The 15,959-nt window shown below is 35.8% G+C and overlaps 1 protein-coding gene and 1 long non-coding RNA gene across 7 annotated transcripts in view; one reads left to right on the forward strand and one right to left on the reverse strand.

Annotated features, from left to right (window-relative positions):
• Nucleotides 1-11,873, forward strand: part of BCL2L11 (BCL2 like 11) — a 33,037-nt gene extending 21,164 nt beyond the window's left edge. For 4 of the 6 annotated variants that reach the window (XM_014060797.2, XM_014060795.2, XM_087717621.1 and 1 more), the window contains exons 3-4: nucleotides 1,112-1,316; nucleotides 11,644-11,805. In XM_014060797.2, coding sequence (XP_013916272.1) covers nucleotides 1,112-1,316; nucleotides 11,644-11,668 — 230 coding nt within the window. In that variant the 3' untranslated portion in view covers nucleotides 11,669-11,805. Of the gene's footprint in view, nucleotides 1-1,111; nucleotides 1,317-11,643 lie in introns of all 6 variants that reach the window. The other 2 variants (XM_087717624.1, XM_087717623.1) reach the window with 1 other exon arrangement.
• LOC106537997 (uncharacterized) overlaps nucleotides 1-15,959 on the reverse strand; it is a 219,125-nt gene that overhangs the window by 34,472 nt on the left and 168,694 nt on the right. The window contains exon 5 of the long non-coding RNA XR_015696925.1: nucleotides 5,533-5,609. This is a non-coding gene — a long non-coding RNA (uncharacterized LOC106537997). The remainder of the gene's footprint in view (nucleotides 1-5,532; nucleotides 5,610-15,959) is intronic.

The raw sequence follows: 15,959 nt of genomic DNA on the forward strand, positions 1-15,959 counted from the left end.
CCTGGCATCAATATTTATTTATTTCTATAGCTGCCTATTTCAAACAAGTGGCCATGGGCAGCGAACAATCATAAATTAAATCACAATCCCCTAATGTTTAATTCAGAGATAAAAGTTAATATGTGCTCTTTGGAAATTATCAGAGAAATTGCAGATAGAAGAGCTACTGTAAATACTAACTCGTGAGGGAATTGGGATATAAATAAGCATGACATCAGAATGTAAAGTCCAAGTTGTAGATTCATTTCATCATTTGGGGGAGATAATCCTCTGGTATTTTTATTCTGTTTTAATTGTATGGGATTCTTTATACAGGTAGTCCTCAACTTGCACTAGCTCATTCAGTGACCGTTGAAAGTTACAACAGCACTGAAAAAAGTGACTTACGATCATTTTTCACACATTGTTGTGGCATCCCCATGCTCACATGATTAAAATTCAAATGGTTGGCAACTGACACTCATTTATGATGATTGCAATGTCCTGGGATCATGTGATTACCTTTTGCATAGCCAAGATTCATTTAAAAACCATGTTACTAATTTACCAATTGCAGTGATTCATTTAACAATTGTGGCACGAAAGGTCATAAAATGAGGCAAAATGTACTTAATTGTCTCATTTAGCAACAGAAATTTTAGGCTCAATTGTGGTCCTAAGTCAAGGACTATCTGTATACTATTTTAGTCTAAAATACTGGTATTTTACAGTTTGATTTCCCAGGTAGCTGTTGGAGCACTCTTGAATTGTTTGTAAAAGAGTCTGATCCTGGCTGAGTGAAAAGTATGTTAAAATCCCACAGACATAGCTTTACACAATTTACTGCTACTTTAGGTGAAAAAAATTACAATTTAATAGATTCTGTTGATAATAATTAATAAAGGAATAGAGTTAGATCATATACAGTAGCTTTAATGTAAAAAATAATCATAGATACCATGATGACATTTTTAGCATAATTACGTAGTTTTCTCTCTGTATTTTTATTAAAATATTATTATAGCTTTAAGAGAAATTAGTAGTAAAATCACTGAGTGCATGGGCACTGTGGGGAATGGATATGGAAAACCTTTTGGAAATATTTAAAAAAAAATGTGTTGTTTTGATACAGCTTCCAGATGGCAGTCACGGCCAATACCTGAGGATATGCAGCCAGAAATATGGATTGCACAGGAATTACGGCGCATTGGAGATGAATTTAATGCTTCCTACTGTCCAAGAAGGGTAACTTTCAACATTTTTATGCTTCTAAATTTTTTTGCTTATTCCAGTGACGTAGCTCTACTTAAACAAAGGAAGGGGAAAGCAAATGTTATGTAAGTATTTCAACATTTCCTAAAATACTGGTTACTCAAATATATTTGATTTAAAACATGACATATTTGAATACTTTGCCTTTTTATATTGAAAACACACTTAGTTATTTGTAGTGTATTTGCAATTTAAGGAGCACACACATCTTATACAATAGGCCTGTGCTCCAGACCTCATGCAAGCTCAGCACCCATCTTCTACCAATTAAAACACCCTTGTCCTGTTTAGGCTTCAGTGGAGACAATGAAAAAGACACTACTTTCAGTCTTATAGGAATGCCTGAAAATCACTACAGCAAAGATTGATGTTGGATAGTTGGTTGGATGCCTTCTACACATTCTGTATCAACTAATTTTAATTACATTGTGTAATATATTAATGATGTATATGCAAACCAGTAGTATATATAATGGATATAACTTACTGAACTGTGAACTGGTGAACATTTTGAATCTGCATACTGCACAATTGTTATATATTCCTGCCTACACAGTTTCTTTTAGAATAGTATAAGGATCTGCATTATTAGTATTTAACTTTCATCCTCCAGTATTCTTAGCTTGAGATTTACAAGTAGTCCTTGATTTATAATCATTTATTGACAATTTGAAAAAAGTTAACTTACGACCGTTTTTCACAATTATGACTGTTGCAGCGTTCCCCATAATCATATGATCAAAATTTTGGGGCTTGAAACTGGCATGTTCAAATCTCACCAGGCTTAAGGTTGACTCAGCCTTCCATCCTTCTGAGGTGGGTAAAATGAAGACCCAAATTGTTGGAGGCAATATGCTGACTGTGTAAACCGCTTAGAGAGGGCTGTAAAGCAGTGAAGGAGTATATAAGTCTAAGTGCTATTGCTATAACTGCACTTGATTCACTTAACAACTGTGGCAAAAAAGATTGTAAAATGGGACAAAACTCAATAGCTGGCTTGCTTAGCAGTGGAAATCTGATTGTGATAGTAAATCAAGGATTACTTGTCAAGGACTACTTGTACTTAGCTGTCATTTAATGCTAAGACCATACCAAGATTAGCTCAGCAACAGGAACTGACTTTTGTTCCTGCTGGGAATGGAAAGTGTAGGAGATCATGTAGAATTCAGTTCAGGCTGCTGAACTAAGGTAAGAGAAAGTTCTAGTTTAGAACCTAGAACCAAGCTTGGCTTCCTTAAACTCAACTTTGTTCAGTTTAAAAACTGAGAAACTGGGCAGCTGTTCAGTCTGGAGACAATGAAAACAGATTTAAAATAAATGGTTTTTTAAAAGATAAATGGCATATCATCTTTTTGGATAACGAGGTAGTGTTTTAGCTTTCTCCCTTTTCTTGGATTTTTGAAATGTTAAAACACAGACTCTCTTCAAAAAGCACTGAAAACCTGATTTTATTTGAAGCAGTTACAGAAATTTGCAGATTGGACCAAACTAACTTAGAGAGAGGATGTTGAATCTTTCCTAGTGCTGCTTTTTTAGGGTCCCCTAGATACTTTTCCACTAATGAGGGAAAACTTATAGGGATTTTTCTTTCTCTTTTAGATGGAAAGATTTCTAGGGAATCACAACTCTTTTTATTGTAATGATCAAATTCATAGCTTTTTCTAGGATTGAGTGTAGATGGCTAATGGCCGTGATGGCCTTGTCATCATCAATCAATGCTCCTAATTTCTATTTTAAACCATTGAAGTTGTCATCATGTGTTGAAGGAGTGAACTCCACAGTGCAATTCTGTTTTCTGTTATTGCTAATTCTATATTGTATGAGATAGTATGATGTTTTGTAAATCATTGGCATCTGTAGTGAAAGAGAGAAACAAGGAAATCTTTCTATTAAAAAAAATCAAAGGTTACTGTATTACACATAAGCACTTATAAATTATATTCACGATCTGATGAATGAAATAAATTCCTATGCGGGAAACTTGAAAGTGCATTCAGTTGGGATCCGTGTGGAAATACTGATAATAGACATAATTGTCCTGGGAGCTTATACAACAGAGTTGGAAGAGATCTTGGAGGTCTTAGTTATTTTAGATACAAATAGATATTTTAGATATAAAGTAGTTTAAATATTAATAGTAAAAGTAGTGCATTACATCTTGTTAGTTCCATTAAAAAAGAATTGTGAGATCCTAATACAATTAATGTTACCAGTAATGTTACCATGGGAAACTATGCATTTAGCAGGATAAATGCTATCTGTTTCTGTTGTTTTGAGGGGGGGGGGGTTAAAAAGTGAGTGTAGTCTTCCGTAAATGGCTACACTTAATGTCATGGGAATCGGGAATAACACACCTTTCCTCATCAAGGCATTGTACCTTATTGCCAAAATCTCTTCTGGTACATACTGAACATGGAAACTTCAAACCAATGTAAAATAAATGTAGCTCTGAAGGAACTTTAAATTAAAAATGGTAATATGTATTCTGAGATACACTGAGCTCACAATTTTGCAATGCACCCATTCCCTCTTTTTCTGTATAAAATTCTGAACAGGGTTCCATAGATGAAGAATAAGCATAAAACAAATTGTTCTAGAAGTTTGTTCACATGACGGTTGAGTTTTAATAAACTTTAACTGTATTGGGGAAGGGGACAGGGCACCAAAGGAAATATGAAATGGAAGATGCACCTTTTTTTGCGCTAACAGCAGCTTTATATTAAGAAATTAAGCACAAAATGCTTTACTGGTAAAGGAGGTAAAATGATGGGAAATGCTTGAGTTGTGAAATATTAGCAAACTGGATTACAATTAAGGAAGGAAAATGGCAATTCTGACCAATAAAATGATAAATGCCTTTCAGAGACAAAACAGAGATAGCATCTTGACAATTGATGCATGCATTGCATGTCACTTTAAGGCTCCTTGCTGGTTCTTGGTGAGTTTTGTAAATGGAATAGCTTATGGATCATAATTTTGTAGTAATTAAGGGTTTGCGGGTGGTTCTAATTGTTTTAAAAATAATGACAATCAAATAATATATCATAGTTCCATGCATTCTGCCACTATATGGAAAATTTCTATTGTATGTGGCAACTTTGGATAAATAGAAGCTCTGTGTTGCTTTTGGTCATACATAAGTAGATCCTTTTTTGGAGTTCAATGTATCCAATTACAAATAGTTGCAGCTTGAATCCTTCTGCTGAAATTTTGTGTATGCAATATATGTATGTCTTAAATGTTACATATAAACTGTTCATTTCCCACTATACTTTAAATGTTTTTTCTATTTCTATGGCATTCATCCTGTCCTCTTGCTGTCCTTGTATATGGTATGGGTCTTTGGCTTTTAGGTTGACAGACCTAATTCTCATATTGAGAAGTTCACATATTGTTACACAAATTAAATTGTGATAGCAACATTGGATAGATTCCTCTTTGGTTTTCCTATAGTGTCTGTATAGCATTTATAGGTTGACTATTCAAAGTGAATGCATGAGAAGGGGGAAGGAGACATTTGCGTAGGAAAGGTGGTGATGGGCTTGTGATGCTGAATCTTCACCATGAGGAGCTGCAGCCAAAGGGCAGGGGGAAGGAGATAAGAAAGGATTAAGCTTCCCACTGCCATTTCTCTCCTTTGATTGCCCATGTTGTTTGCATCACTGGTTAAACTTGCCCCAGCCATGTACCAATTTTTTCCAGGCTGCTGTTTTCAGCCTGAGAAATATTTCCTCAATACTGTTTTGCTTCCCATTAGCTATTTGTTTTGGCTAAACTTCTTTGGCTGTTTAGTAAGTTTTATATTTAGCTCCTTCCGGTTTTTAACGCCTTTATTTTGGACTATGTAGCCTTCTTGTTCAGCTGGCAAAGCATCACACACCTGATTTGTCATACACGAAAATAACGTGCAGAAGAGTGTTCTGTAATGAAATGTTATGATGAGTCATTTAGTTTATATGTGAATTGGAGTTTAGACAATTTTTAGTTTCCTCATTCATATCTGGAAACTTGAGTAGAATGTTCAGCTAGCTAAATGTTACAACTGATAACAATAGTAAATTCACAAGAGACCTCAGAAAGAGCAAGTGGCTGTCAAGGTCTGTTTTTGTTTCCTATGCACCTGCTTCCCTGGATTGAACTTGCAGATTGTTTTGATTTGGATATTTCTTCGTTCCACTGTTGTGCCGATGCAGACACTTGCATTACATCAAGCTTTTGGAAGTGACAAGTGTGCAGAAATTAACCCCTTAGGATACCACTGTTGAGGAAACAAGTACATACTTCCTTGGAATCTCCAAAAGCATCAGTAAAGTTCATGTTGTGATGATCTTGGCAAAAGCAGCACTGTTCTTGAGATACTGCAATAATACAAGAAACGTATAGTTAATGTCACTCAGTATTCTCCAAATATAGCTGTACAGTATTTCACACTTTCATGACAGACAAGTGTTTCTAAGACAGAATTTAGATTTCATTGACAGTTTCATTAGAATTACACCTTGGTCTGTTGTTATTTCCTTGTACATCTTTCTTATAGGTCATTCCATGTAAAATGGTCTGGGGCTCCCAGGTCGACCATCACAGATTTTGATGAAATTTGGTGTGAATATGCACACACATCCCCAATGAACATTGGATAAGTTTTGCTGATGGAATACTTGCGGAGATATATTCATTTGTTTGACCCCATACCGCAGCTTTCGATAGTATGACTCTGAGATTTCAGCAACATTGAGACATAATATCTCTGGCAATATTTCATTGAGAGAAACAAAACCTGGCCATCTTGTACAACTTGTTTGCTCTATTAAACTAAATAATAAAAACATTCTCATGAGTTATCTCCATCTAGATAATTTGGAGCAAAGTGAGATAATGAGAATGATTTAACAGAGTTTACAGAAGGTCTTTTTTTGTAAAAGTGGGCTGAAAATACTCTGTTTTTGCCGTTTTTACAAAAACTCTCAACTTTACATTCAATTTTGTAAACTACCCTTTTTTCATGCTGCAGTCATTTTTGGCCAACTTTGTACAAGATGGCCAAGTTTTGTTTCTCCCAACAAAATATTGCCAGAGATATTATGTCTCAAAGTTGCTGAAATCTCAGAGTCATACTGTTGAAGGCTGCGGTATGGGGGTCAAACAAATATCTCTGCAAGTATTGCATTGGCAAACGTTAACACTTATCCAATGTTCAGTGGGGATGTGGGTGCATGTTCACACCAAATTTCATCAAACTCCATGATGGTTGACCTGGGCACTTTCCTGAAATCAGACCACTTGACATGGAATGACCCTTATTATAGCTGCTTATTTCACCTAAATTGCATGTTTTGGCCCCTTTTTGGCTATTTACTTTTACTTCAGTTCAGTCCTTAATCTCATAGTTTCGTAATTTAAAACAGTCCAAATATGTTAAAAGTGTGGCTAGCTGAGGCCTTCTACTTAATTTGGACCAATGTTTGAAGCACACAGTAAGATGGATCGCTCTCTGCACGCAAATATTCAAACATCAAGATTTACTTGCTGTTTTGAATGAAATTACCCAGTAGCTTTAAAGTAGAATCTGGATTCTGGCCCCTGTTTTGCTATGTTGTAGTCACATAACAAATGTTAACTGATATGCTTTGGTGAAAGGAAGACGTTTGTCTAGACTTTTTAAACATTTGAATTCAGTTTTTCTTTAAAACTGAGCACTGCATTGGGTAAATTAGCCAGTCTCTCTTAAAAGAGTTGATGGTCATTTATTTGTAACAGACAAGAGATGATCTCCTTTTATCTTAAATCTTAAACTTTGGCTTCTAAGATAAATTTATCTCAGACCAGTTTCCTAGTTCTTGTACAGACTAAATAGTTTTGATTCTGTTATTTATATATCAAGCTTCTCCCCCACACATATTTTCTTTTGTGGTTATTTAGGGAAAACATGACGGGCTTTACTATATTTTAATATTTTTAGAACACAGGTTATGGGCACACTAAGGTGGAACCCTTTTCATAAACTGAAAAAAGCTTCTACATGCAACACACACTCCTAGGTCTGTTTTAACAAGCTTCTGGCAGATGGGAAAAAAATCAAATATAGAAAATCAGTCTCTTACACTGCAGTCATTTTTGACTTATCTTTGTTTTGTAAGTAGCTACAATTTCCACCACAGAAATAGTATCTTATGTTTGTAGATTCCATAGAGAGAGCATACCTTTCTTTGTGCATTTCATTATGCTTCCCCTAAGCACACCCCAGAAATGATTTTATTCTTCCCTCTCTTTGAAAAGTTAGATCATACGAATGAGAAGTCTATGCAAAGTGCCAGTGCATATGTGGAATGGAGCAAGGGGCATGTCTGCTTCTGCCCTTTCATAGAGACTGCCTGTCATTTCACTTCTATATTGGTTCTTGGGGGATTTTGTTGGAGTAGTATGCTTTTTGTATACTTTATGAATTGATGTTTGTGTCAGGTTCTGGAGACATTGCCATCTTTTGTGGTTTCCCATCTGCTTAACCATAATTAGCAATGGGGAAAAACATAACCCCTGGAACCTATGCATTCTCTCTGTTATGATTGATACTGCTGTTAAGTTTGTCTTGAAAGGCAATACATTAATTTTTTTAAACAACAACCTAATATAAGCCTTATTCTTTTGAAAGTAAATTTGTGAAAGGCTAATTTTGGAAGAATCCTGTACTTCCAAGATAAAAATCACAAGTTGTTGTTAGAATGCCCTTAGAGGAATTGCAAGCGTGAATTGATTTGCTCTCATCTTATTATGAAGGGATGGAAGTGCCATAGCCTTGCCAGAATCCCATAATGTCAGGTGGATCAAGCAAGAATTTGCTGCTGCTGTCCTTCCCTTGCTTGGTTTTTAGAAATATCAAAAATGTTTTATCTTTGTTTGGTTTGAAAACAGTTCAGATTTTAGGTAAGCTACACTATATGACTTTTTCCAGCTAAAGTAAAGATAACTGCAGTGGTGCAAGAATCTGGTGGGTTAGGACAAAGAAATGACTATAGGCAGCAAACCAATCTCTTCTTAACCTTAATCTGTGTTAAGTGTAGTTATAATTACTTTCCATGAATTTAATACTTCCCAATTTTGTAATAGCATTTAGAAGAACTATTAAATTGTGCATCTCTTACTATAAAATAATTTAACTTCTTGCTAGACTTTAAGATCTTTGAAACAGATTTATGACTACATTTGACATAATAGGTTTTACTACAGGAAAGCTTACACCACAATAAATCTAGTAGTCTAAAGTATCCAAAGATATTATACGTACTGTTGCTCTTCTTCTGAGACTTTTTAGTGTTTGTTTGATGCAAATAAATGAAAATCTCTAGTTTGTATGCTAATTATATTTAATTAGTTTAAAACAACCTTTTCTAAACAAATGGCTAAAAAGGAAATAATTTATTTGTCCCCTGGATTATCTGCCTTATTTCTTCTCATCAAATGTGACTTGTGGAAGTTGAAGTCAGGCAGCACACAAATGTATATGTCTTTTTTTTCTTACATGACTGCATCTTTTCAAGTGTATCTGCATGTATTTATACTCAAAAAAAGCAGTGGGTGTTTATACAGGTGGAGTCACTTGAGAATAATTTGGAGGTTCACTAGTTCATTAGCTCTGGCACAGATTGCCAATAGCTTTATTTAGGTTCTTGGCATACATTACACCAAATCACTGGTTTCTCAGATAAATTATAGCTACCAGATTTCATCCTTTGGGAATCTCTGTAACATTTTCAAGAGTCAACAATTTAGACAATGACACAATTATGCTCTGAGAATACCATCCTGGTTTTGGCATCTCCTGTTTTTTCCTCTTTCTGTGTGCTCTACCAGATCTCATAAATTATATACCATTGGTTTCTGGTAACAAACCTCACATTAAGCAGCACAGAACAAGATTAAATATAGTGACAGTTACTCCAAACACAGTGTTAAAGATACAATTCATTCACAAGACTTTCTTCTGCCTTTATTTCTTACACAACTGGAACCTGAAAACTATGGATTTTGGAGTCTCTCTACCTAGAAGGTGAAATGTCAAAAAATTGCCATTCATGAGGAAAATTAAACTGTCTATAGAAGCTTTTTAAATTTTTTTGTTAATTTCTCATCTCACAGGAGTTTTAGAGCATGTTAGATGGGCTTGAGTTCTATATACCGTGATAGGGAGAATCCATTTGAATGAATAAATTACAGTGAATGTGCAAGCATGATTGAGGCAGACAATGAGGACATCAATCAGTGACAGAAAATGGACATAGGAAAAAGAATTAGCTAGAAATACAAAAGGCTATGAGTTAATCATTTTTTCCATGGTTTGCTGAATGTCCCCAAGTAATTTTGCATCACATTAACACAGCAGTAGCAATAGCACTTAGACTTATATACCATCCCCTTAGTCTATGAAAATTCTCAGGCATCCATGCTCATGGTTGTCCCATTGGTGCTTTTTCAAGAGGCAACTGGACTTCTCTTGGATGAGAAGCAAAACGTCTTCAAAGAAAAACCAGAAAGTCCCGTTGCCTCTTGAAAAAGCACCTTTGGGACAACCACCCCATAGTGTTTTACAGTACTCTCTGGGCGGTTTACAATGCCAGCATATTGCCCCATCCTCAGAAGGATGTAAGGCTGAGATAACCTCGAGCCCCATTAGAATTGAACTCCAGAGTGTGGGCAGTTTGCCTGCAATACTGTATTCTAAGCACTGCACCACTTGGACTCTTATTTCATATGAACCTTAAATAAAAAATAATAAAAATACACGTTTCAGAAAGGATGACTTTGGGTTGAGATATAATAATGTTGTTTACACTCCATCTTTCAATAAGGCCAAAAGCAAATATATTCAATTGAATATGAGATACACACAATCTAGACTAAGGCTTAATAATTTCTTCCAACATATACTCTATAGTACCATTAATTATTGTGGAATTGTTTTTACAGCATTTAACCAATGAACGTTAGACCAGTTACTATTATTTATTTTTCTCATCCCAGTAAATAGAGATATAGAAAGAAAATGACTGTCTTTTTATTTGAAGAAATTCATTCATAAATAGCAACCATGCTATATTTGATTTGCAGCCAATAAACAATAATACTCTCCCTCTGTCTTAACACCAGCTCAGTCAGGCTGTTTGACTATTCAATCCCTTTCTGGCTTACAAGGGCTCTAGAGGGGCTTAAGCAGACTGGATCCTTCTAGAAGCAAGATCCTGCCATTATGTTCTGAATCTCTTACCTTGAAAATGTTGATTTGCACAAATTTACATTGTGCTATCGGCTAGCAATTATATGGTTAAATTAAAAAAAAAGGAGAATTGCCTGCTAAGAAAAAGAAAAATTAAAGCATGAAAAAGAATATTTTCTTGTGTACATCATTTATTAAAAACAAATGATAGAAGTATCCATGTATTTATGAACAGAAGTTTAGTGTTCATGCAAACACCTACTGATCTACAGGGCGGGGCATAACCTTTTCCTAGGGGGTCACAGCAACACTTGTAATAACAACACAAATAATTCATACACCATTCGAAAGCCCATCAAAAACTGAGTTTATTGACACGATTTAATAGTCAGTATGACCACCATTAGCCCTTCGAACAGCATTCAAACGAGGTGGATAAGAACACAACAAATCTTCAAACAGTTCCGTTCGATTTTCCAGATTTTTCAACACAGTTTCCAAATTCATTCTCAAAGTTTCAACCGAAACAAATTTAACATTTAATAGCTCATTCAATTCAGTTTTTTATGGGCTTTAAAATGAGGTGTCGCGGAAGTTGTAAACTGCTGTCGATCTTGCTGTGACCCCCTAGGAAAAGGTTATGCCCCGCCCTCTGGAAAATCTGGAAAATCGAACGGAACTGTTTGAAGATTTGTTGTGTTCTTATCCACCTCGTTTGAATGCTGTTCGAAGGGCTAATGGTGGTCATACTGACTATTAAATCGTGTCAATAAACTCAGTTTTTGATGGGCTTTCGAATGGTGTATGAATTATTTGTGTTGTTATTACAAGTGTTGCTGTGACCCCCTAGGAAAAGGTTATGCCCCGCCCTGTAGTAATCTGACTAAAGCTTTGTCATTATACACATATTTGTTCCCTTTGAGATGTAAAGATACAACTATAATTCATATGATTGCAATAGAAAAACCTCAAAATGCAATAGGAGATCCTGCTTTGTTACTATTTTAGTTTCACCCTAATAGTTGTCTTATTGGCCAGTTTAACACTGTTTTCATTTGTGCTTTGCTAAATCTACCCAAAGAACTTAGTACTGTAATTCCTAAGTTGTCCTATACATTTGATAATCTTTACTGCCTCATATGAAAGGTCCTTGTTTTAAAATAATTTATTTTTTTTTCTTTCAGGGTTTATTGGATTACCAGGGAGTAAATCATCAGATCATAATTTTGCGCCTTTTGCATTACATCGTCCGCTTCATATGGAGAATGCAGTGACTAGTGCTTCAAGAGGCCATGACGATTGTTTACTTGGTTCTAGCAACAAAGCCCACGAACAATCTCTCTGGATGCAGCTAATAGCCATTCCTGACTTTGGGACATCCAGCAAATTAAAGGAGCAAGAGGACTCCATATTAGAGAATTAACAAATTGTGATGGACTTTTGGAAATGGGTCAACATTTTTAGAAACAATAGAGCTGACACCATTTTTTGTTGATGAAACTTTTTTTAAAAAAAACTGCTATATAAAGCTTTTAAGAAAAGTAATTGAATCATGTATTCACATTAGGAAATATGTAGGCTGCTCCTCTACCTTACAACGGAATTGACTGAGCCAGCTACTTTTGTAAAGCTGCCTTAGTTTTTATATTAAAGACATATTGTACAGCTTTTTAAAGAACAAATCTTCCCAAGTAGTGAGAGGCCAGACTTTGGTATTAGGTCCTCCATTCATTCCAGATGACTTCCACGCAGAAGAGCTCATGATCATTAAATGAAGTTGGTGGAGACAAGATGGAAAGATTGGAATTGATACTTCCGGTTATTCCTCCCTAAATTTCTGCCATAAAAGTCAGCTGCCTTTGTGCGTCTACAACAGAAGGAATTTACATAGAACATGTACCTGTCTGCTGTGCAAGAACCAGATTGGATCTTTCTTTGTGTAGAGCTTCTGCCTCTTGCAGTCCAGAGGAAGAAATATTGAAGTTGCTTTGAAAGTTGAAATTAAACTGTGAAAGTTTAAATGGTCCAAATAATTACACCAGGTTGCCTTTTATAATTTTCTTCCTATGTTATTTGTATATATTCTATAGCATAAACTGATGTGGGGAGGGAGGGGGGCAATGTAGCAATAAGTTTTTGCATGTGGGTGAAAGCAGTTCCTACACCTGTGCAATATTGCCCCACGTTTTTAGAACAGGGTCCTACTGCATGATTTCTGGCACTGTTTTGATCCTCATTATGGTATTTTACTGTTGTTTAAATCCAGTTTGGGTGTCTGTAGTTTTTTTTTAGACAAGCACTCTGGATTTAGTTATTGCTGCATTTATTCTTAAAATAAATTATCTGGAGGGATGAGTTAGTAACCATAATGTGGAATGTACAAGGACTACTGACTCAGTGGGTGGATTTGGGGTCGATAGCAGCACAGTATTCAAATTGATTCTGAGGGTAAAAATTTCAAGAGAGATGGAAACAAGTTTTTTTTCTTTAGTTTTAACAGGAGAATTTCTGAAACCTTCTCCCCACCCTCCACCCCCAAGTGCAGCCTCCATAGCCTCATGTAAGAAAGTAGCTGCTTTTACCTACTATGTTGGTGAGGACTACTTACAGTTTACTTAGAAGAAGAAAAAATCTTGAACTGAGGGTAATTAATTCCAAAAAGCTGAATTGTGCAACCTAAATAATCAAAGCGAATTGTTTCTCTGAGCCAGAGATAGTAGTAAAAATAATGATTCCCTAACTGTAGACTGAAGGTCTGTCATATGCCATGGGAGAGACTGTGTGTCTGCAAAAAGACTTGCCATATTTGATGTCACTTCGTCCCCTTTGTGTGCCTAGAGATGGAAACAAATACCCTTCTCAGGATAAGGGTTCTCTCATAAAGTTCCTGGTTTGGATTCTCTTGCATTTGCCAGGTACAGAAGCCTTCATGAACATAGGAAGCTGCCTCATTTTGAATCAGAGTACTGGTCTGTTTAGGTTAGTGGTTATTGGCAGGGTCTTTGCCAGCCCTTCTCAGAGATGTATAACACACACACACACACACACACACACACACACACACACACACACACACACTGTGTATGCTGGACTACTTACTGATTTACCATTCTGTCTCAAAGCCTGAGCATGATGGCAGCAGGTCCAGTTCACTGTGGCATTTTCTCTAGTTGAAAGGAAGATACCTCTTTGTTACTTTAGGCACTGATTGGAAACCTAAGTATTTATGAACTGGACCCAGTAAAGATAACACACTCGGTGCTCCAGAGAGCAACCCTTGAAATAATTTAAAAGTTTAAACAGACCATTAAGGGGCCTAATGAAAATCTTTAGCTTTGCTTGCCTTTAATGTTTATGGGAGAGATGATCAAACAATTCTAGTTTTTTTTTAATTGGAGGGAAGTCAGTTGCTTCCAAAAGGATTAAGATTTTGCTTTAAAATGAGAAAGTTCAGAATATTGAACTTATAAAATTAGTAAATTATGACATGCACATTAAGCTTAATCTTGAATGAAAATGAATCAAAATATAGCAAGTAAATTTCTAATGTACAATGGTGGTTAGCAGATGTGCATGCCTGACTTGTTTTAAAAAGGCTTTTGCTTCTGAGAAATCTTTTGTGACTCATCATAGTTTATTAAATATAAAATGTTTAAAATGTTATAGGTTATAGTAAAATGTAAAATAATAGATATAGCTTGGGAAAACTCAAAACTGAAAGCAACAGTGATTTAATAAAAATTAAATGAGCAGTAAAGTTGTGCTGCACCACATTATGGTCAGGTAATTCATATGTCATTTTTAATTGGCCATGTGAGGCAACGGAAAGTGAGTATAACAGATTCTGTCCCTTTTTCTCTTTGCCATATAATTTTATCTGGTCCTTGATTAGCTATATAGACTGGTACAGACTATAAACATGATTCCAAATACTGTGCCCCCCTTTCTGGTTTCACCAGCACCACTGAAAATGTGTAACTAACCTTCAAAAAGTTGCAGGCTTTGACTTCTCTTGAAGCCATCTAAAATGCATTTGTAGAATCTAGACTATGATTCTCTGTATTATCAACACCACTTCTGTGTGATTTCTCTGTATTGTTCCATAAATGTTCAATTCTTGTGCCTGTCTGTAATATGTGGAATGTTAGTCCACCTAGTGGAGATTCACCTATTCCCTGTATGTATTATTTTAACCCATTGTTTCAGAGATCTAGTGAATTTTAAAACACACACCAAGAACTCCCAACAAGCAAAATGTTTCACATGCTGGTGAAAGTTGTCCACAGAACTGCCTAGTAGTGGAGACTTAAGGACCGAAAGCAGTGAAAGTGCTAACCATCTTTTGGAAATGAGGATGTTAAGAGTGTATTATGTTAAAGTTCCTTACCCATCTCAACAGGCAAATGTCTTACTAAAATGACAGGGTTGATTAGCTAGTGCTGTGTGCATTGCTCTCAGTTTTAAGAACAATCTCAACAACTTCGTGCCATCTTCTTTAGTCCCATCTTTTATAGTGCTGTGCAGCACTTCAGATTCAATTTCAAAAAATGCTTGAGAATGCACAGGGGAGAGGAATATTGCCCTTGACTGCAACTCCTTAAAGCAGCTGTTGCCTGTATCATGTGACAGGTGTGAGATTTATTGAAAAAGATGCAGATGCCTTCAGAAGTGCTAAGGTGCATTCTCCCATGTGTTCTGTAGCACATTTTTAGGAAGAAAGCCATGTTAGTCTATGGTAACGAAAACTCGGAAGAGCTCCAGTAGAAACTTCTGAATATCACGTTATTAAAAGACATTGACTTTCGTGAGCTGCAGTTACTTAATCTGATGCATCAGTGACTAGATTGATACAGGATTTAAATTAGAGTGAGGTGGTGAGAAGAGAGGGGGGGAAAAACAGGTTATGCTGAAACTCTCTTATCTCATAGGTAACCTGTGCACCTGATGAAGTGACCTGTAACTCAGAAGATTAGGACTTTTAATATAATGTGTTAGCCAGAAAAGGTGCTATTGGAGGCCTTCTGATTTTTTGAAGCACCATTTGGAATTGTATTTGAAGCACTGCTGACATCCAGCTATAGGCACACATGGTGTTGCTTTACATGCTTCGCTTTTGCTGAATCAAGCATTTCTTTGGTAACTCTACAGGAGGGAGATTCCTTGTTTGATAATGTTGGTCCATAACTTTCCTAATTTGATTTGTTATTTTAATTTCAAAATAGAAATGACAATGCTGTTAATAGGAATTTGATCTGTATATTTGCATGTTGCTTGCAAAATCTGCTTTATTGGAAGAGGAAAGGAAATGGATTTAACAGCTAGCATTATGCTGCTCAGATTGATACTGTGCAAAATGCCAGAAATTCTTTCTGTTCCAATTACAGTGATGCTGATATACAACATTAGACACTTTTTGATTAAGAGTTTGCTATTATTCAGTGTGTCATAAGATCCTGTATTTGAATTTGACCATATTTTAAATGGAAATAATTACCAGAAG

This window comes from Thamnophis sirtalis, unplaced genomic scaffold (genome assembly GCF_051295495.1).
Source record: "Thamnophis sirtalis isolate CommonGarterSnake01/CBP01778 unplaced genomic scaffold, rThaSir2_p1.2 scaffold_6, whole genome shotgun sequence".
Taxonomy (NCBI): domain Eukaryota; kingdom Metazoa; phylum Chordata; class Lepidosauria; order Squamata; family Natricidae; genus Thamnophis; species Thamnophis sirtalis.